At 35.6% G+C, this 21,817-nt stretch overlaps 1 protein-coding gene across 11 annotated transcripts in view; it reads left to right on the plus strand.

The window, feature by feature from the left end:
- CACNA2D1 (calcium voltage-gated channel auxiliary subunit alpha2delta 1) overlaps positions 1–21,817 on the plus strand; it is a 426,371-nt gene that overhangs the window by 97,254 nt on the left and 307,300 nt on the right. For all 11 annotated transcript variants that reach the window (XR_004321588.1, XR_004321587.1, XM_032484117.1 and 8 more), the window contains exon 3: positions 829–945. Coding sequence is in view for 9 of the 11 variants with exons in the window: in XM_032484117.1 (XP_032340008.1) it covers positions 829–945 (117 nt within the window). In the remaining 2 variants the exon portion in view is untranslated. The remainder of the gene's footprint in view (positions 1–828; positions 946–21,817) is intronic.

The raw sequence follows: 21,817 nt of genomic DNA on the forward strand, positions 1-21,817 counted from the left end.
TTAATTCTTTCTCTCCTGCCAGGATTGTGCACGCTCTGTAAACCAGGTGCATCTTATGCCACTCTGGGGAAATCCTTCCATAAACATGGATGTGAGCCAGAAATGTGGTTTTCCTTCTGCTGTCTAGCTTACTTTCAGTATAGTTTCAGTCAGTGACTTAAAAAAAAAATTAATTTCATAATAAAAAGATTTATACTGTTACAGCTTTAATCAAACTTTAGTGCAGACCTCAGAGACCTTCATCTTCTCTGACTGTGAAATGAAGCTCCTTGTGTTACGGGGATGAACCTTAGCAGGGGAGGGGCTTCATTCTCTGTCTCTCTCTTTTTCTGATCATAAGGCTTATTAGCAGCATACACTGTAGCCACAGTGACTGTAGCAAGGGAAAAAGTACAACTGTCCCTCGGTAGAGTATCTCATTCTTCCTGCTTTTCTTCGCTACACACATATTCCAGATGCGACCTCCCATGCTTAAATTCTCCTGTTTTCTAGAATGGCTTCCCTGTTTCTTGAAAATGTTGATGGCAGTTAATACCAGCTTTTGAGGTTGAGGGGCAGTGCAACTTCAAGTTACAAAATTGTATGCACAAACCGTTGTGGTTTGCAGTGTTTTACAACCTATTAACATGACATACTGTTTTGGCAAGCTTGCAGTCTTACAGCAAATTAACATATATATTATATGACACATCTAAACTCCAAAAGGATCAAGAAGAAGAAAGGATTTGTCTTTCTATTCAATTGTTTATGGTTTTAAATACATTCTAATGTCAACTTAAGAGCCAAATATGTAGTTATTCTTATTAACTTTGTTTTCTCTTCATACAGATTTATGAGAAATACCAAGATTTGTATACCGTAGAACCAAATAATGCACGCCAGCTGGTGGAAATTGCAGCCAGGGATATTGAGAAACTTCTGAGCAACAGATCTAAAGCCCTTGTGGTGAGTTTAAGTTGTGTCTACTCAGTTTATTATTTCCCATTACTTATTTATTATCTTTCATGCTCTATTCTGAGGTTTTCCTTAGTGTGTTTTCTTTACCTTAGAAACTGTGTTCATCTAATAGGTTCATAAAAGATGAGATCATGGTTTCATTATCAACCCCAAATAATGAGGTAGCTTATTTCTAATTATTAGTTTATTTTTTTATTAGGGTAATTAATGCAACGGAATAGTATATTTAATTGGTACATATATCTTTTTATACATATGTAAGTTATGGTATGTAATAATCACATTTAAGTTGATCATATGGTATAAAACCCACAAATATTGCCCATATCCTTAAAGCTGCCTTTGTAGTACCTAGTTTGGTCTCATCACCCTGCCTCCTTGCTAGAGGTGGCCAATTATACTGTATGTAGTGATCAACCACTTGCTTTCTTCCATCAACATTAGGTTTGATGGTTTACCTGGATGTTTATACTCAGCTTTACCTCTTTTTATTCCCAGTAAAATATTATTTTATGGGGCTATACCTTCATTCATTCATTCATTCATTCATTCTCTGTTGGTAAATTATTATTTCAGTTGTTTCCAGATGGGTGCTACTGTGAGTAGTGTTGCTGCATTTTCTTGAACAAGCCTCTTGTTACACATGTGCAAGACTACCTATAGGGTCCGTACAGGACAGTAGAATTACTGGACTGTAGGGTATTCACAAAGGCAGCTTTACATAAGTATGACAACTGTTTTGCAAAATCGTTGTATCAATTTAGACCTCTGCTGGCAATATTTGAGTCCCCATTGGTCCATATTCTATCCAATATGTGGCAATGTCAGACTTCTTAATTATAGGCAATCAAATAGGTGCCGGATGGTACCCTCTGCTTATTACTGATGTGGTGGACATTCTTCTTGTTTTACATTCGTTCACCATTCTTGTTTTCTATTCAATGACATAGCTGTTCATATCTTTTGTCCATTCTAATTTTTTAAATTGATTTGTAGCTTATATATTCTTAATGGTAATTCATTTAAATTCTGGGTGATGCAAATATCTTTTTCCAGTTTGTGACTTGTCTTTTCATTATCTATGGTATATTTTGATAAAATAAGTTCTTAATTTTAATGCAGAGTTGGCTTTAAAAATTAATAGCATTTTGGTGTGTATGCTTTGTTTAAGAAATCCTTTCTTACCCTGAGGTTATAAATATTTTTTACATATTTTACTGTAAAAGATTCCATGTGTTTCAGACCTAGCTGCAACTGCAGACTTAAATATCAGGATAGAGTTCTCAGTTGTAATCCAAATTTTTTTTCTAATCTGTATTTCTTGGGGCAGTAGTTTGCCTTCCCCCAATGCCTTCCTCACCATATTCTTCTTCAAAGGGATCTTGAGTATTCTTGAATCTTCACCTTTTATCTAGATTTTAGATTCAGCGTGCTATTATCAAAGATAATCTTTACTGGGATTTTGATTGGTATTGCATTGACTCAGACCAAACTTGGAAGAATTGGTATCATGATGATGTTTTTCTATTTATAAACATGATATTCTCTCCACTTAAAGTTTTTAATGCCATTTAATACAGCCTTGAATTTTCTTCATGAAGTTCTTCTTGATCTTTTGTTAGATATAATGCTGGCTCATAAGATTAGCTCCTCTTATTCTACAGATCTCAGCATCATTATGATTGTTTGTTCCCACATAACTCTGAATTCCTTGTTTACTTATCACTGACGGTTTAGATTTTTAGTTTACTATATTTTATATATATCTTGGCACTCAGAAATTTTTCTTGTGTTTTTGGCACTTACACGTTTTTATGTTTCTTAAAATATTCAGAATCTTGTTCTAATGTAAAAGGAGGGTACTTTGGAATATTTAGTATGTCATATTGCCACAAGTTGAAGTGTTTAATCTTTAAGGAATAGAAAAATGAGTAATCCACGATAAGATAAATGTTCATGACTGGAAGATTCGAAGCATTTTTCTTTTCATTTTTGGGTATGTGTATACCATTTTAAAGCATCATTTATAGATGTAAATATGTTTTCAAAAAAGTATCTAATAAAAATTAGATACTTTCTACCTAACTAATTAACATTCGCTTAATGACAGCTGAAAGTGATTCCATTTATACTGACTTTTATCAGCTTACATTTTTTTCTCCAGATACAGAAAGTAGGTCATCTGGACATGAGAGTCCTTTGGAAAAGGTCATAAAATGAAGTAGGATGCATCTTGCCCTAACTAGGTTAAAATGGGAGCCTAATAAGATTTTCTTTTTGATCATTTGGAATTGATAGTTTAGACACCTGGTGCATTATTTGAGTCCTGTGGGCTCAGTGACTATCTTAAGCACATGATGGCAGAATATAGAAAATGCAATGACAAATTAAATGTAGTTAGTTAGATTTTATGTCAGGGAGAAAGATTCATGTTTGTTTTCGAACTAAATTCTTCAACTTTTTTGATTCCATGAAAATAAAAAAAATCATTTAAAACAAATATTTTGAGGCCAATTAAAAAACAGGTGCCACATTATATTGTAAGTAATGCAAGTGGCATTATTACTTTACTTCAGTCTTGTTATAGGTTTATACTCAGGAAGGCTTCAGGACTAAAGGAGCTTTAATTTATCGACGTGAGGTACCAGTGTAATCCCATAAATACATATATTGGAAAATATCTTGACTATACCAATTTGAGGTAGATGATAAAATTTAATACCAGTTAGACTTTATTAAGTGTTTACCAAGTAGCATTATCTGATTCTGTCTCAGTGTGTTGCTGTGCTCTGGACACCATTTTGAGTCTCATTTTTCAGTGGGGAAACTAGGTCTCTGAGGATTCCTTTAACTTGCCCAAGGAAATGTGTTTAACAAGCAATATGTGACAGTGTTTCTCAAACTTTAATGTGCATGTATGTAGTTCACCCCTGGCTCTTGTTACAATGCAGATTTTTATTCAGTCGATCTGGCTACAGATACTACATTTCTAATAGGTGATGGTTCTGGTACAAAGACTATACTTTGAGTAATAAGAATGTAAGAGGATTTAAATTTAGGTATGTCCAACTTTTAAGTTCTCATTCTTACACAAATACGTCCTTTGGCCTGAAGAAGTATCTAATTATAATTGGGGAAAAAAGTTAGGGCTGAGTAGTGTGCTCTAAACTACTGCTCATTCTGACTCATTAAAAATTAGATGTGTCAGTTGATACAATATTCTGGAAGGCTGTGAATTTGTCAATCCTATATCAATTAACTATTTTTAAAAAATGATTCAATGAAATAAAATACAAAGTATTGCAAAAAGTTTCATTTTTATTTGAAGGTGAAAAACTTAAAACCTCTATTATTCTTTAGCATGAAGGTTATCAACCTAAGGCACCTTTGGAAGTATAGATGTAAAATCTATCAAAGAGAAGTAAACAAAACTTTTTTTTCTCGCATATCTGAGAAATTATACAATAGTTTGTTTGATAATTCACCTTTTTTTCCTTTAACAGAGATGAACTAGAGTTTTGTTTTGGTACTATTATTACTTTTCAATATCTGCAATAATTTTTCGTGCATGCATGTGCACAGACTTTATGTATTTGGACATTAAGTTTTTAATTATGTCTTTTATAGCCTGGTGATTAAAAACGAAAACACAACTTATTCCTTTACACTTAACTTGTGTTTGCTATATGTTTAGCTCTAAACTACTCAAAGCAATATTTTCTTTTTTAATTTCACCACTTATTTTGACTTGCTGTTCACATTCATTTTGTGCCATGGTCTTTGACCTGTGCCATCAAACCAGCCTTAGGAAAAGCTGGAAGAACAATTGTTACCAAAAAAAATTAGTTGCTTTTGCCCTAAAAGCCTCCCTTTGATAGCAAAACAGAATTTTGCCCTCAAATAGTTGTTTATTTGGTTTTCTCTTATTTTTTGTGAGGATATAAAATGTGTTATGAGACTGATGATTTACATACATTAGGTTCTTCCAGACAGCCTATGAAGTAAAAACCTGTTTACTATTGTTTTACAACTGAGGAAATTCTGAGAGGACCAGGGTTCTTGTTGAGATTGTATAGGTAACATGAGGTCATGGTAGAATTCAATTTTAGGACTTCCCTTTCTAAATCCATTATTTTAAAATAGAGGTACTGGGGATTGAACCTACGACCTTGTGCATGCTGAGCATGCGCTGAACTAAACTCCCCCCCCCCCTTTTTTTTTTTCTGTTTAAGCCTACACTGGTAATTTCAACCATTTAATTTCAAAGATATATCTGTAAATGACTCTTTTTCTGACACTTGCTAAATCTGTGTCTCAGAAACTGCCTTAGTATGATTATCCTATTAACAGTATTGAATTATACTTAAGAAGTCTCAAATCAGTGTTTGGAAGCAAAAAGGAAACAATCACTTAACATTGTTATTAACATTTATTTTAGCCTGAACTAGGCTGAAAAATCTGCAAGTGTTAATGAACAATTCGTGGGAGAAAGCTTTTCAGCAGAGTAGTCCAGCATCCAGTGGTGCCTCCTCAACAACGGAGGTACATGAAACCAGGGCTCATTATTCACCACACAGCCCAGCCAGGGAGATTTATTGAGTACATGAAGGTCTCTGGATATTTTGCCTGAAGGAAGTAGGATCAGGGTTATCATAAACAGATTTTTCTAGTGGCATTTTTTCAGTTATGGTGTATCATGTCTCCCTCTGGTTGTCCTGGTAACTTTAATTAAAACTGCTCCTGTCTCTTATGAAGCTTTAAATATTGTAATATGCCCCATCTCTTAATCAACCTTGATGTTTGGCTTATGGTTAGTAATGAAAAGAAGAAGATGACAGATGTTTGCAAATAACTATTAAAGTAGGGTTTTTTTTTCCCCTGACACTAGAGAGTTTAATCGAATTGTTTTCTTACATTTCTTCAGCTCTCATTTCTGGTAGTTCTATACATTTTATTTGTTAGCAGTGCCTATAGAAATTGCTAAAAATGTGGATTCCTGGCCTTCATCTCTAGAGAGTTTTAATTCAGAAACATAGAAAGATATCTCTGAAAATTAGGTCCAAAGAAATTATGAAGAGATCCAGGGAAATAACGTGAAATTCTGCAGAGACTTGAAGAATTTAAACTGTCTTGTGTTTGTGTATTAGCCGTGGTTTACTTTTTGTGGGGACAGATTCAGTAGAATGTATTGGAACTGAGTGAAGACTTCAGTGTTAAAGAGACATTGGCGACAAATGTGTCTACATTTTTATGAAATTTGATAGGGCAGTGAAAGAAGTACGGAATGCTGCTAAAGACTTAGTTTTTCTTTTTTGTTGATTTTTTGCGAATGGAGGACATATATGCATGTTTTAGACAGAAAGGAAGGAATCTGAAGTTTGCAAATGAGAAAAATATGAATGTTGAAGTTTGATTCTAGAAGACACAGATACAGAGAAGATCATAGTCATACAATTTATCTTTGAAATAGATGGTGTGTCCTTCACACTGGTTGACCGCTTTTCTCTTAGTAAAGTAGAAGTCTATATTTATGTAAAGAATGAACGGGCCATGAGAGTCTAGAGGACTATGGTGAAGCTTGGGGGAGCAAAGTAAGAAAAAGTGAAGAGTCTGTTGTGGGTAATTGAAATGATTGATGGGTAAAATCAGGAGCCTTCTTAACATTGAGAAAAAACAGAAGATAAAAAACACCTTCCTATTCTACAAATGAGGTTAAAAGAGCTGTCTGCATATTGTGTGTGTGTGTGTGTGTTGGCCAGTAGTCCACAATCTATCTTGAGGGTATAAACTTATCCATGTTGAAGAGAACAAGAAAAATTTACTTTGGGAAAATTGTGGAATTTTATGCTATTTCTCTTTTCCCAGGAGAAAAGTGTGCTTACCCTTTTCTTGACTCTTAGTGTAAATGTCTTCAAGAGGCTTATTCTGATTGCTGATATAGTTCCTTTGAGTCTGAGTGATAAAGGGACTAGGTAATCTACCCTTTGTTTTGCAAAGTTGAGATTACTTTTATTGATTTGGGTTGGATATATTACATGCTTGTGGATGCTGGAAGTGAAGTGCTGAGGCTTGAGATGCCTAGTGGCAGAGCAATGAAAGGTGGCTTTACTGGGCGTGAGCTTAAGTACCAATTAGAGCAGAGATCAGCCTTATGGGATGGAGCTGGTCTGGGACTGGATCCAATGGGGCTTCCTGCCAGAGCAAAGCCAGTTCAGCAGGAAGAGGGGAGCTGTCAGTTGGGAACTGAGGGGTAGTGGTGTAAGTGACAGTTAGAAGTTTGACATTGCAGCTGGGTGTCTTGGATGTCTCCAAACAAGGCAGGAAATCGCCTCAGGGAGGGAGCAAGTCAGTGCTGAACGTCCACCAATCCCAGAGAGTACCAACACGGGATTACCACTGGGAAAGGGCCTTCCAGTGCCAGTTTACTCAGTGCTACTGCTGAAATCACATGTGCACTCGTAAGTGGAGTCAAGGTGGGATCAGGAGGAAAAGCTCAGAGAGTGGAAATAGAGATGTGTCACACTCAAACTCCCGAAGATTCTCAGGCTAGGGCAGCACCGTGCTGGTAATGGCATTATAAATGACTTTCAGATTAAGCTTAGACTTTTTGCTTATAACGCAGATTCAGTGTTTTATTTGATTAACTGAGACTGTTCCAAGGTAAATAAAATTTATATACAAACATAAAAATTGTAAATATAAAGAGGAATGGAAAGGTTTTGGAACCTGTAAGGCTTGAAGTTGTGTTCAAATGAGATTAATACACATGCCAGCTAAACTAGTTTACACAGATTGCACATTTATTTTCTCACACCAGAAACCTGGAGGTTGGTAGTTCCAGAGATATCCAGAAGTCCTGTTCTGGTACTTCTGTGTTTATCTCACTGGGTAATCCTTGGCTGCAAGGGGAAATGAGAGATGTTAGTTTTCAACTGGGTCATTGTCTCTCTGTGCTGAATTGTGGTACTCTTAATTAAAATATGTCTCCAGCCAGCCGGTGTCTGTGTCAAGACCTTTTCAAGGTTTAATGTGAGTTTTAGGGTAGAAAGTATAGAGAAATGTGATTTTGAAGAAGCAGAGGAGAGAAAGGAAAACATTGCTTTCTTTGACTTTTTATATAGGGTCCCATTCTTTCAGTATGATTGTGTGCGTGATGAAATCAGCTTTCTCTAACAAGGTGTGGCACAGTGTGAAAGGTAGTGGAATGAAAGGACTATCGAATCCATCTTGGATTAAGAACTGTCAGAGTAAATTTTGTAAACATCAGGGATACTTAAGAATTAGTTAATCATAGTTGAAATATTTGAAATAAAGAAACTGTGATAGATAGGGTCTGAGAATGGTCAGGAATTATGAATTCAAGAGTGTCAACCTTTTTATGTGTATAAAGTATACATTTGTAGGGAGCAATGGAGAACAGGAAATTGTGGTAAATGATAGAAATGAAAGAAATTAAGAGTTCTGGGTGATAACAAAGTTGAGGTATAAGTGAATGAGTGGATTACAAAAATGAAGAGGAGTGAAAGTCTTTGGAATTTTAGTCATAAGGAACAGTCAAGTAGTTAGCATTTATTCAGTGTCTTTTATGGTCCAAGCACTTTGCTAGGTTCTCTATATTTCTAACACAATTTGTATTCTGCAAAATAGGTTAAAATGGTCTCGTACCTGAAAAAATGAAAGCTCAAGGAATTTAAAAATGTGTCCAATTTTACCCAACAAAGAATTCACACCTTTTTAGGTATGTAGGGGTGTGGAGTGGTACTGATGTTATGTATTATTCCCAGTTAACAAAATAAATATCGTAATAAATGATATCATGGTTTTCACTCAGAACATAGGAGCTTTCTGAAGGAGATTATTGTAAATGGGAGATGCCTGTATTTCTTGCTGCCATTTACCACTGTGTTAAGTGGAAATCTCCAGGTACACCACCATGTTTCCTCTTTCAAGTGACACACTTTAGCCACATCCTTATGGGTTTTAAGTCTAATGTAATTACAGTGGTAGAAATGGAGGGCCGAACAGAAAGGGTGGTGAAACACTCAGTGCTGTGTCTAGGACCTCTTGGGTTATCCTAAGAAGGAAACAGGTCCGTATCTCTGTAACTATGCTGCTCCTCACTACCACACTCAGCGCTTTAGTTTTTGTAACATTCTGTTCTGATTAATATATTATTTAAAGGTTAGCAGTGAAGTGTTTTTAAACAACACTTTCTGTTGTAAATCGCTCTGTGCTACAGAGTCCTTTCTCCCTCCCCCATCCTATGAAGTGGTGTTTGCACTCAATGACTATCTGAACAAAGACACTTCTGGAAAAAATGTAGCTGCCAAATAATAACGTTTAGATAGAGAGTACAGTTAATGGTGTAGTGCATTTCTTTTCCTAATGGAAGGTGTTCAGACAAGGAAAGGTTTTGGGCAACATTGATAGTCTCTTTCTATTAAAGGAAGTCTCTTTTAGAAATTTGATTCTTACAGACTTTAGTTGGCTTAATCCTTTAAGATGAGAAAGTAATGTTTAAAGTGACCACCACAGCTTTACTGTGGTGAGTTTGACAGAGATAACGTATGCTCTGATAACACCGTATTTGCAAGAATTAGGGGAAGGGGGTGGTGTTGGGTTGTTGATCACATTGACGAGGATGAGAATTAAGCAGATGAAGTGACTTGGAAAGCTCACACAGGCAGTTATGACTTCATAATAAAAGAAGATATAAATGACTCCTTACAGAGTCATGAGTTTCAAGATGACAGCAAAGCATTAAACCAATTGTGGGATCCTTCTGGGTGAGGGGCCCTATCCGACGACACATGCCCCACACACATGGGGCTGGCCAGCCCTCACACCCAGGTGCTTGGTAGGAGTGGATCTGGACTTGGGATTTGTAACCACATGTGCAGTGCTGTTTCTACAGTGATAGTCATTGAACTTTACCTGGTGACCTGGGAGTCTATGAAACCTATGATGATTGTTAAAAGAGTCTCAAAGTGAGGCAAAATAAAAAAAAAAGCTCCATATATCATTCCACTTCTGTTTTATAAAACTGTAACCTTGACCCAGCAGAACAATAGACATGCTCTGATCTGAATATGCTAGTGAATGATGTTTTACATAAAGGGAAATATAGAGAAACAGTGCTAACCCAAGGCCACCATCTTTGATTCACATAATGGAATATTCAAATAAAACTTCATAATATGATGTAAAGTTGGAGACAGTCTGATCAAGTAGTGTTTGCTGAAGGTAAACACTGTTTTAGCTGTTTACAGAGTTCAGCTTCAAATGGTGTTCTGATTCCTAAATATTCTTAACTTTATTTTTTTAATCTTTTGATTTTTCTTTTTAGAGCCTATAGAATTGAGAACTGCATTTGCAAAGATGAGCTGTCTGTGCTTTGCTTATAGTTCCCTGACACAGTTTACCATGAGAATGATGGAATGTCCTGTTAATTAAAATATCATAGAATCATGAATCTGAAGGAATTCTGTGAATTCATTTTCCTGACCTTCTACACTCGGGCAGGTGTAAAGCCCTGGTTAGGGAGCTAGGTGTTCTTTTCTACATGAGTTGAGTGATGATAGTGTCACAATTGTAATATCCCATTGTTGCTTAGGTTGGTATTCAAGAAAGTATTTCTAACATCCATGTGCTTGTCTAATTTAAGCTTACTTCCTTTTCTGTTCCCTATATACATTATAATGTGATTGGCATTCTCCTTATAAGAATATCTCGGTGTGTGTGTGTGCGGGGGTGTACTGGGGGTGGTAGAAGACGTCGTCAAATCATCATAGCTCAGTGTTCTTGGCAGATACATAATGATGATTCTCAGTTGCTGAGCAATCAGTATTGCCAGACGTTGTGTTAAATGCTTTACACACATTCTCAGATTCAGTCTTCAGAACAACTGTATGAGGTTCGTATGTTGTAGGATGTGTCTGAAGATCAGGGGTGTTACATAACAAAGTTGAGCCATTTCAGGTAGAAGAGATTTTGAACCCAGATCTCCCTGACTCTTCTAAAGCCTGTGCTTTTTGACAGGATGCTGTAGCTCTGTAACCTAATGAACCCAAATCTCTTTAACTTTCCTATATAAACATAGTTTTTATTCCTTTTTCTTGTCTGTGTTCTAGAAATTATCAAATACTTATTCTCCAACTTTCTTACAACATAGAGGCCAGAATCAAAGGTGGTCCTTTTATAAAGAAGTACACTGATAAAGCACAGTACAGCTGCACGTCAGTCATTTTTATTTGCATGTGATCCAGGTGCAGTGAGAACTGGTTTATTCTTTATGGGTTGTATGTTAGATGATGCAAATGTATGTATGTTAGAGGATTCTGATATATTTTATTCTTACGTTGCTAAATACACAAATGTATCCTTGTTGTAAGTAATTTAAACAATATAATAGACAGTATAAATTGAAAACAAAAAATGCCTTAAGAGTTCACCATCCAGAGAAAAACTACCTTTTACAGTCTGGTGACTACTTTTAGGACCATTGTGTGTGTGTGTATGTGTGTGTGTGTTACTTATCAACATTTCATGGAAATTTTTATGTCGCTGGATATTAATATGTAATTCTTTCTAAAGGCTTTGTATATATGAATATATTATTTATTTAACCAGTCTCCTATTGATAGACACTTGATTTGTTTCTATATTTTTTATACAGACAATATTGTTTATAGCGCACCTTTATATATGGGAAAACTTTTGATGACTTTATTAGAATTAAATCATATAAATGGAATGATTAAGTCAAAAAGCATATGGGGCATTATTTATTTTTTCATATAAGGAAATAGAAATCTTTAATCTTTCTACTAATTTCCTCTCTCTCTTTTCTGTATTTGTTTTTAAATAGCAGGGCTTCTGACAGACTTAGGTAGAAGTGACCAGTTTGCATTTGGCTCAGTGTAAAAAGTTAAATACGGTTCTGTACACAGGACTTAATTTTAAATGATAGATGTATTTTTAATTATAATAATAATGTCAAAAACTCATACTGTTCTCTACAAATTGGTGCCTTTGTTGTTGGCAACATAATCAGTTCCGAATTAACAGGCTGGCTGGGGCAAACATCTGTCTTCCAGATTAAAAAAAAAAATTCGGCCTCAGAGTTGCAGTTCCTGATCACACACACCAGCTCATATGCTCTGTCTTGAGTGTATCATCTCAGCCACAGGCGGCATGCGGGCACGCTGCACTGTGGGGGAGTGAGACCTTGTATTCTGGGGCACCTGCCACCATCCAGGCCCAGTTATGAGCAAAAACCAACTTACATCTTGACAGCCAAGGCAGTGGTTACAAGAGACTGTCTACCCTTTCTCTGGTTAATTTATTCATTTAGTCCCAGGACTCATTACTCCCCAATTACAGCTACTCCTAGAAATGTTGGTCTATTGTTGCCCGACAGTCCAATCACCTCTGATTATTTACACTGTCTTTTGTCAGAAATTCTGGGTCAGCCAACTTAAAAGTTCAGTAATAAATAATAATGACTCCTTTTCTCCAAGAGGGTTTACAGAGAATTTACTGCCCTATATATCACTGCCTGTGCTATTTTTTTCCCCAGCATAACAACATAATATGACCTCTTAAAAAGGAAAATAATTAAGTAAATCATCCAGCATAATATTTATGTACTTGGAGTATTTCTTTAAAATGTGAATTTCAGTAATTTTTGCTTCCCATTACTTCACAGTAATGAGTTTGACTCTTGCAGAGTGTTGATTTTCATTAAATGACTTTGTATACATCAATTTTCCCCTCTTAAATCAGCATTTTTAAACTTGAGAGATTAAAATAGATGAGTTGAGTATATAATTTGATGCCTTTATTTCTAACTGTGTTTTGACTCTAATTAAATCCTTTGAACAGAAATTGATTCTTATATTTTCTCAGTAGAGAGTGATGACATCTTTAGTTTAAATATTAATTTTTTTAATAACTAATCTCTTACATTGTACCTTATATAGAAGGATAATAGTACTAACAGTTTATTAAGCACTTAAGATATCCTAGGCACTGTGCTAAGGACTTTATTTGCATTTACTTCCTTAATCCTTATGGCATACTTTTACCTGGTATGTTATTATTACTATTTTACAGAGCTATTTTGCCCGAGGATTTGAACCCAGATCGATTTGATTCCCAGGTTTTATCATAGCATTTCTCCTCTCTCGGCCTTGCATTTACTATGTGCCAGTCTCTCTGCTGAGTATTTTACGTGTATTATTCTGTTTAATAACTTCTTTTCTCTTCTTTTCCCCTGCTCCTTCTCCTCTTTCTCTTTCACTTTTTCCTCCTCTTCCTCCTCCTTTCCACCTTCTTCTCATTATTAACCTATAATGTGATTAGGTGAGGAAGTAGAGAATTAAAAAGTTTTAAATGTATTATCCAAGGTCATGTAATTCTAGGTTGCTATTTTTGTTTCACAATAAGATTATTTATTATCATGTTTTATTTTATATAAGATGTGCTGTGCCAAGAAGTGGTAATGATAGCTTGTTTTAATTTTAATTTCAGTTTATGCAAAAGGAGAGAGGGACTGAAAGAGTATAAGGAAGGAATGGAGGGAACAGAGAGAGGACCTAGTCCTCCCATTCTCTAGCCTGACTGTGATTTGTCAGGCATTAAGTATTTACACAAAAATGCTTGCTTGTCTGCTTATGGAGACAGAGATCATAAACCTCAAAGTGTTAATTAAGCTCAATGTAATTACTTGGGCTTGTATCTGAAAACCAACTTATTTTAGAGTATCTATCTACAAGCCACGCACTGTGTGAGGGCTTTTATACCAGTAAGTGAGTGTATTCAGGGAGTGTTTTAGGGAAACTGTGGTCTACACAGTATAGCATATACAGTCGTGGTCTGTAGATGAAAATTAATTAGATGGGTTCTTATTTCTAAACTTGAGCTTAAATACCATGCAGACATTCACTCGTACTGGAACCAGTGAAAACAACAACTTTTTTTTAATACTGTGCTTCTCAATTCGACTAGCTCCTAAGCATTGGTTAAAGGCAAAGATGCAGAGCTAAGTGGATTATTTGCATTTCTAAACCAAAGATGTTCTGAAATTAACCAACTTTCAATTACAAAAAGCGAGAAACTGGATGTGAGGGGCAATCTGGCTGCGACATCTGTCACCCCAGTGATTGCCAAGGTTGTTTTGGCTGATCTGGTGGGCTGGGTAGTGTCCTCTCCTCCGTCATGGCTCCACGTCTCTCTCTCCTGAAGATGCACACTGGGTGGAAGAGGATGACCTTCCCTGAACGAGGCCGACCTTTCATTGGTCAAGGTTTCAAGAGTAGCTGCACTCTCCTGCTAGGACCTCCAAACATGCTCTCAAAGTCTGTTTGTAGGAGAACAGGGTAGTCAAGCTACCAAGACTCCAGATACATCCAAATGGGATCCTGCATGTGGCAGTCAGCCTTTCTTAAAATAAAGTTGTGAGAAATGCAGGACAGATGATAAGTTAAAGGACAGAACCACTAACTCCATTAGAGAGGAAGAGAGGCATCGTGGGAATAGGAAAGGTAAAACATGGAGACCAGCTGTGTTTATCTAGTGAAATACAAAGAGCTTGTCAAAGCTCCTAGAATTTCCGTTCTTCCCCAAATTTATAGACATTTCATGCGGTCACTGTCATTTCTTTGCCCTCAGATAATTGTTTACTGGAGCTTTATAATTTGAAAGTGATGTTATCTTTTAGGAATTTGGAGGAGGATGGCTCTTTCGTTAATTTCAGTGATGCCAAATGTTGCCAGTCATCTGACCAGAAAATCCAGGGCTGCTTACTGACTGTTGCTGCAATTCCGTGATCAAATTTCTCTTTACTAAATGGTAGTGTCTGGTCCTTAGCTGACATTTCACACCAGTTGCCCCATCGCTGTTGGATGCTAAATCAGCATATTAAGGAGCAGCAAGTGACACCTAATGCCTATCTTGAGAAAAGTGACCGAGTCTGAGTTACTGCAAAGGTCCTCAGCCCCTCTCTGTGGAGGGGTTCAGACAGGCTCGCTGATTTGAAATAGCATTTCTCAGCTGCATAGACGACACCGTGAATAAATACTGGAAGGAGGACAGTTTAAAGACTTAAAGGCAGTTCCTGTCAAGGCAGGGCATACTTTTCCTCTCAGCCGCACATGCACAGGGGAATTATCCCTGTGATCTGCCAGTGTTTTATTGCCACATAAGTAGGCGTCCATTACAGAGGGAGCTGGCAGTGTACATTTTTGTTGTGTTTGTGTGACAATAGTAATTTCCCACTTCTCCATTTAGTGACAGTATTTCAGAAGGAAAATAATGTATTCATTTTAAGAAACAGTGAGCTCCAAAAGACTCTTGGGAGGTTAGATAAAGGCAGAATCGTATGTGTGGTAAGGCTAATGTTTAAAAATTAGATAGCAATTAGCTGACATTGACCAGTGAAAGACCGAGGTCTACCCAGTGTGCCCTGATGACATCGGTGTATGTAACATTGATATATCCTCTTGCGAGTCCCTTTGTGATGTTACCTTTTCAGGTGTTACCAGATTAGATATTTTGATTTTATATATTAGATCCTGATTCAGTTGCTTTAGTTTTTTTTTTTTTTTTTCCTGGTTGTAAGAAATCATTCTGTTATATTTAGTTCTCATCAAAGAGGTTCTCATTAAGTTACCCAACATAACTTATGGGCATGTTAGGAACAACCTTTTAAGAAACTGGATTTTTCTCTTTATGAGAAGTTGAAGGTGGGGGAAAAAAAGAATTGGAGTTAGAACCAGCAAGGCTGAGGACTTTTGATGTTAATTTTTTTCAGCATTAATCAGAGAAGAAATAGTCTAATTAATGTTTTTAAAGGCAATTAGTATTGAAAGGAAATAATTGAGTTGTCAAGGACATATACTCAAATACAAACGAGCAGTGCTCACTGAGGGACACAAGTTGAGGAACAGTTCTGCCCTATAGATGATGAGAACAGTGTGTTAAATATGCTTAAAATCGTTAACCTAAATGGTCAAATTAAGTTGTTTGTTACTGTATAAAATAATTAAAATTACCTTATTCATTATCCATTTCCTTCAGTAACTCTTAGTGGTTCTTTTTAAGACTTATTAAATGGATTTTAAAACACAGCAATATTATTATTCATCAAGTAAAATGTATATTTAAACTTTGAGGCTGATAGATCAGATATCCACAATGAAAACCTCTCCTTTAATTCATCTGCTTCATTTTTTATTCATGGAAACTCATAATTTTACTTTATTCTTCCCCCTTGCATTCATTTAATTTTTGTTGTTGTTGTTGTTGTTCACGAGTTCATCTATTTCCTTTATGTTTTCTGATTCACTAAAGTATGTTCTGATCATCCTACTTGGTCTTCTCTCTGGACTTAAATTTTTTCTATCCCTCCAGGGGCTGTAATCTGCTTATTGAAATGCACTTAATGCATGAATCTCACAGGGGTTGAAAGGCAAAGGATTCTTTGGGCCCATGTTGTACCTGAGCTGTTTGCCAGTTCTCTGTGCTAGTCTCTCTGTACATTTTGAGCCTCAACAGCAAAGAAAACTCATCCTACTTACTTAGTTCCTTCTTGAAATTTTTTAAAAGATTGAAACTATTTTAAAATTACTTTTTAAATTGAACCAAACATATAGAAAATTTGCTAGATCAGTAGAAAGTGCGGTCATATCATATTCACTGATATTTCCCCAAAGTGCTCCATGATTCTCCTTTCCCACTTCCCCAAAACACACAGAGAACAGTTTGCTGAAATCATCCTTTTTGACTTTTTTGTGGTTAGTCAAAGACCCTTACCCAGGACTGTCTCCACCTTGCGGTTGCGGGTAGGCAACATAGATACTTGATGCTAACTCTTCCTGGATCTTCCTCCTTTCAGTCTCCATCCTTGGTTTCTATGTAAGTTCTAGTGAATGTTCTGTGCCATTGGAGAAGGAAGTCTTGTAGATAGTTTTCCTCTTGGATCTTGTTACAGGCTGAATTATGTCCCTCACCAAATTCATATGCTGGAGACGTAAGCCCCGCTTCCTCAGAATGTGGCTATACTTGGAGATAGGGTCTTTAAAAAGGTAGTAATTAAGTTAAAATTAGGTCATTAGGGTGGGCCCTCATCCGGTATGAGTGGTACCCTTATAAGGAAAGGGGATCAGGGCTCAGAGAGGTACAGAGGGAAGACCATGTGAAGACACAGAGGAAAGATGGCCATCTATAAGGCAAGGAGAGAGGCTTCAGAAGAAACCAACCCTCCAGACAGTAAGAACCTGAGCTTCTAGCATCCAGAATTGTGAGGAGATAAATTTCTATTATTTAAGCCACCCCCCCGTCTGTGGTACTTCGTGTTGGTAGCCCTAGCAAATGAATGCAAATCTTAATGGATCCTGGGCTCCAGAATTTCTAGTAGTTGATTGAGTCAGCAGAGGCAGATAGGTTGATTCATTAATTCAGAAGAAGCCTGGAGATGGGAGCAGAGGGAAGGTTATTATGCTCCCAGAATCTCCCCCACCAAGTAAAAATCTATTCATTAAATGGCGAAATGGTACATGTTTATTATTTTAAATTATTTTTAATTCCAAATGTGAAAAATACTAAGAAAGTAAACATTTGGACTTTTTTTTAAGCAAACCTTAAATCTGTCTTATTTTTCAACTGTAAATATATCTATTTTAGTATATATTATCTAGTTGTAAGTTATACAAAATTCTTAGCATGTCGTTAATCAATAAGAAAGCATTGCTTTGAAAATTACCTTTAGGTAAATATGGGGAAAATTCAAATTTGACAGTTTTTGTTACTTTCAGTATCTGTGACAACATTTCCTGTAGGAAGATTAAAATGTTTATTCAGATTTGTTTGTGGACTTACTTTAGCTGTCTTTCCTTCCTTATTGATTATCCAGCCTGACTATATTATATAAGAAGGTAGTATGCTTAAAATCTAGAGCAGGAGAAACAAAGCTATTTTTCCTTTTCTTCTACAGCAGAAGATGAAGTGGAAGGATGAAACAGTGGGTGATGAAGCCATTGTTAACATTAGTCATATTTGCTGTGAATCATCACATTATCCCGGTATAACGATGGCTAAGATTATCTCATGCCTTTCTGTACCATATTAAAATATCATTATTACTGCTGTTAGGGTGATTGGACATTTTTTGAGTCGGGAGAGAATGCTCGCTGTTTAAAGTCACAAATTAAAATAAGTGAATATTTATTCCTTATCTAAATATGAGCCATGTAAATTAAGTAAGGCTCTAATACCTTTTAAAGGAAGAGGTGACATGCAGAGGTTTGAGCAGAGTATTTCTCTCAAGAGCTATAAGATCGCCAATATTGTATCTTCTTGCAATTTTTCCGACACGTTGGTATTCATTACATTTTTTTGGTATGCTGACTACAGGAATAACTACGAATGCAGTTTTTGCCAGAAGTCTCATTATCCTGGTGTTGGGAAGAATTGGATGAAAACACTGTTCTTTGGCTTTCTCCCCTTGTTTAATGACCACATATATAGCTGACTGGAAGAAGAAATACTTTTAGCATTTTGAACACAAGTACAGTTCCTTTAGTGTCTGTGAAAAATTAATGAAGACAAATAGGACTTTTTTTCCTTCAATTTTTAAGTAAGCTAAGATGGCAGATATAACAAATAGAAAGTAAAATAAAAGGAGGCAAACCAAAGTGTTTACTTGTCTGCCTTGGCAACCTTTGATACTTTGAGATTCAGATATAAAAGAAACCAAACTTGTTTAAGGTAGAAAATGTAGTGGCTTAAACATTATTTATTCATCTGATTCTTTAGAAAGCATGTGTGTTTTATAGATGCATTGGATATAAATAAGAATAGTGAAGAATAATGTATACTACTTTGCCTTAAAAATATATTTAAATAATTGGATAGAAATTATAGTTTTATTTATTGTTTAGTATATATTATTTTAAAGTAATACTTTTGCCTTATAGAATTACATGTTTGGTATAAGGAATATGAGAATGGGAAATACATTCAACCCTGTTATTCAAAGACAACAATGATTTGTATTTTTGGCGTATATTATTTGATTATTTCTGTACACATATTTATTTACTTTAAAAGTTAAAAGTAAAATGCGAATATGTACTTTAAAAATATTTACTTAAAATGTTATGGCAGCATATTTTGTGTGCATGTATGTGCATGCACCAGACTTGCAAAATTTTTCAAATGCGTTGCCTCAGTCTTTGTAATTATCATTTTAGAGAGGAGTTACCTGAACCTCAGATAAATATATTTTTCAAAATCGTAGTATTAGTTAGTGGTAGAGTCATTTGAAACTGATAACAACTGATGATCTTAAAAGTGATGTTACATCATTTCCCTAAGATATCATCACACGTCCTGCATTTTCCTTCATTATTGACTATGTCTGCATAACATTTTTTTTTGAAAAAAAAAAAAAAACTGCCGAGAATAGTTTGATGTAAGATCAACTTTTATTTTATAACATCTCTTTAATGTTAATAGTACGTCTGTATTGATCTTTTGAGATCTTTTTTTTCCTCCAGTTCAGCAGGTCATTTGGCATTTACCCTAATTTTTACTTATTAATTTATTTGTGCCTACTTTAACTTGCATCACTGTAAAAGAAACTTGTAGGATTCTTTGTTTTAAATAAATTCCATAATGTGATTGAGCTATAAATACGAGCTTGAAAATGAAGAAGGGGAACTAATTATGAGTTCTAGTCTCCAATTTTAGATAAAGTAGAAGATACTGTCATTCAGATGTTAACAGTATTATAGAAAAGAATGGAAAACCTGGGTTATGACAACTCCTGAAATACATAAGCATATAAGAAAGGAAGATAATGGAATCTCAGAGGTCTTCATAATGTGACTCTGTAACATAATGTGTCTTTTAGTTGCAATTACAGTTATAGTCCTTTTTGCCAATGCTATTTTTTAGTAAATTCAGTAATAAAAAGATGGGTAGTCTATGGAAATGTGTAAAATTCCCTTGGATTCCCAGTTTATGGAAAATATTTATGTGATACAGATCTTTAGAGCCATTGCTTAAATCCTAAAGCACTGTAAAAAGTTAAACTAAATTGTTTCATAGTTCTAATAGAAATTTATGTTTTTTTAATGACTGCAAACATTTCTGTGTTGAACTGAAAAGTTTTTTTGAATAACATTTTCTAATTAGTCATACATTTCATAATAATTTTCTTTCAATGTATTTAATGAGGAATTTTTTTTTTATTATTAAAACCTGAGTTTTACCCTACTTGATTCTAATTAAAACTACCCCTTGGCAATAAATTCTTCTTCTGATATATCCATACTATAAGAGTAACTGTGAAAATTATGGTTGGTCTCATTTGGTAATAGAGTTGTTTATGAAGGTGAATGAATACATACTTATTTTTAAGGTTGCTCATTACTCTTTCTGTTATATAGTAAAATTCTTCATTCTGTCCTCCAGAACCTTAAATATAGTATGTTCCTGAACGGTTGTGTTGTACAGAATGAGTTGAGCAATGCGGTTAAGACACATATCGGTGAAGACCATAGCTAGATGAAAAAGGCTCAAGGGACTCTCAGGAATAAATGTAGCCACTACATCCTAGAAATTTGTTGTTTTTAATGAGGATCCTCCATATTCTGTAATTATAGTGAAACTTCTCTCCATTTTAACCTCTTTTGAAAATCAGTGCTGACCTTGCTTGAGGTTTACTAGTACCAAATTCTGTGCATTATTTCTATTACTGCTTTTACAATAAGAGTTAGAAGAAATACACTTCTTTTTAGATGAAGTGACATATGGAAAACCAGTGGTAGGTTGTCTTTCAACCTTGCCCTCCCCCAAGAAGGTAAGTGTCCTTATTCAATATTGGCTTGTCAGGAGACACGTATGTCATGTATCTATTATCAAGACTCATGTTACACTATTGAATGGAGTAATGTATTTAATACGATCTTTTAAGTGAAGAAACATAGGGTCCTAGATACTGAAAAATGAAAAGGATCTGTGTAGATATATAGTTAGTCTCCCATTACATGCACAAATCTTTTTTAACATCTAGTGTTAGAGTCTTATTTATTGAATATATCATTATCCAGGTATATAGATGTTGGAGATGCAAGACTTCATATTCATATTCATGTACAATTAATTAGGAAAACAGTAAAGAACATACACAGTACAGTGGTTATACAGAGGAGAGACTACACACAGTGGTTATACAGAGGAGAGGCTGCACACATAGTGGTTATACAGAGGAGAAGAACTACCTTGGTGGGGGTGGGATAGGATCAGGGAATGCTATCACTACGTTGTAAATCTGTAGATAACTTGAAAAATTAAATGTGCTATCAGGTCTTTTAGGTCTAAATTTGTCTGAATTCATCAAAGTCCTCCCTGCTACTCCAGGGTTTCTAATTATGTGTTTTTTTGGCTAATTTACTGTGGTGGCTCAAAGCCTCATCCACTGTAACAGCAATGGCTCTTAAGGCTGCGATATTTGAACTTGACACAATGAGCAGGCTGATTCAGAAATCACAAATGCTCTGAGATATTAACCCCATTTTAAAGGGGTCACTTACAGAAACAGCTTCTCTTACTCGGTATTTACAGGTTAAACCTAGTACCCTCACATTTTCCCCTTATCCTTTATTCCTTGATGCTGTCACAGAGTTGTCCTGTGTTATCACAATAGTGACTCATTTATGTGCATACACTGTAAATCACTAAACCGTGTGTCCTACTAAATTTTGAAACTGTCCCTCCAAGTACAGTGTCTGAGTCAGAGCACACTTGAGAGAGAACTGTTTTTTTCCTGGACGTGCTTAGGAGTGGGTGGCCCCGG

The sequence above is a fragment of the Camelus ferus genome, chromosome 7 (assembly GCF_009834535.1).
Source record: "Camelus ferus isolate YT-003-E chromosome 7, BCGSAC_Cfer_1.0, whole genome shotgun sequence".
Classification (NCBI taxonomy): Eukaryota; Metazoa; Chordata; class Mammalia; order Artiodactyla; family Camelidae; genus Camelus; species Camelus ferus.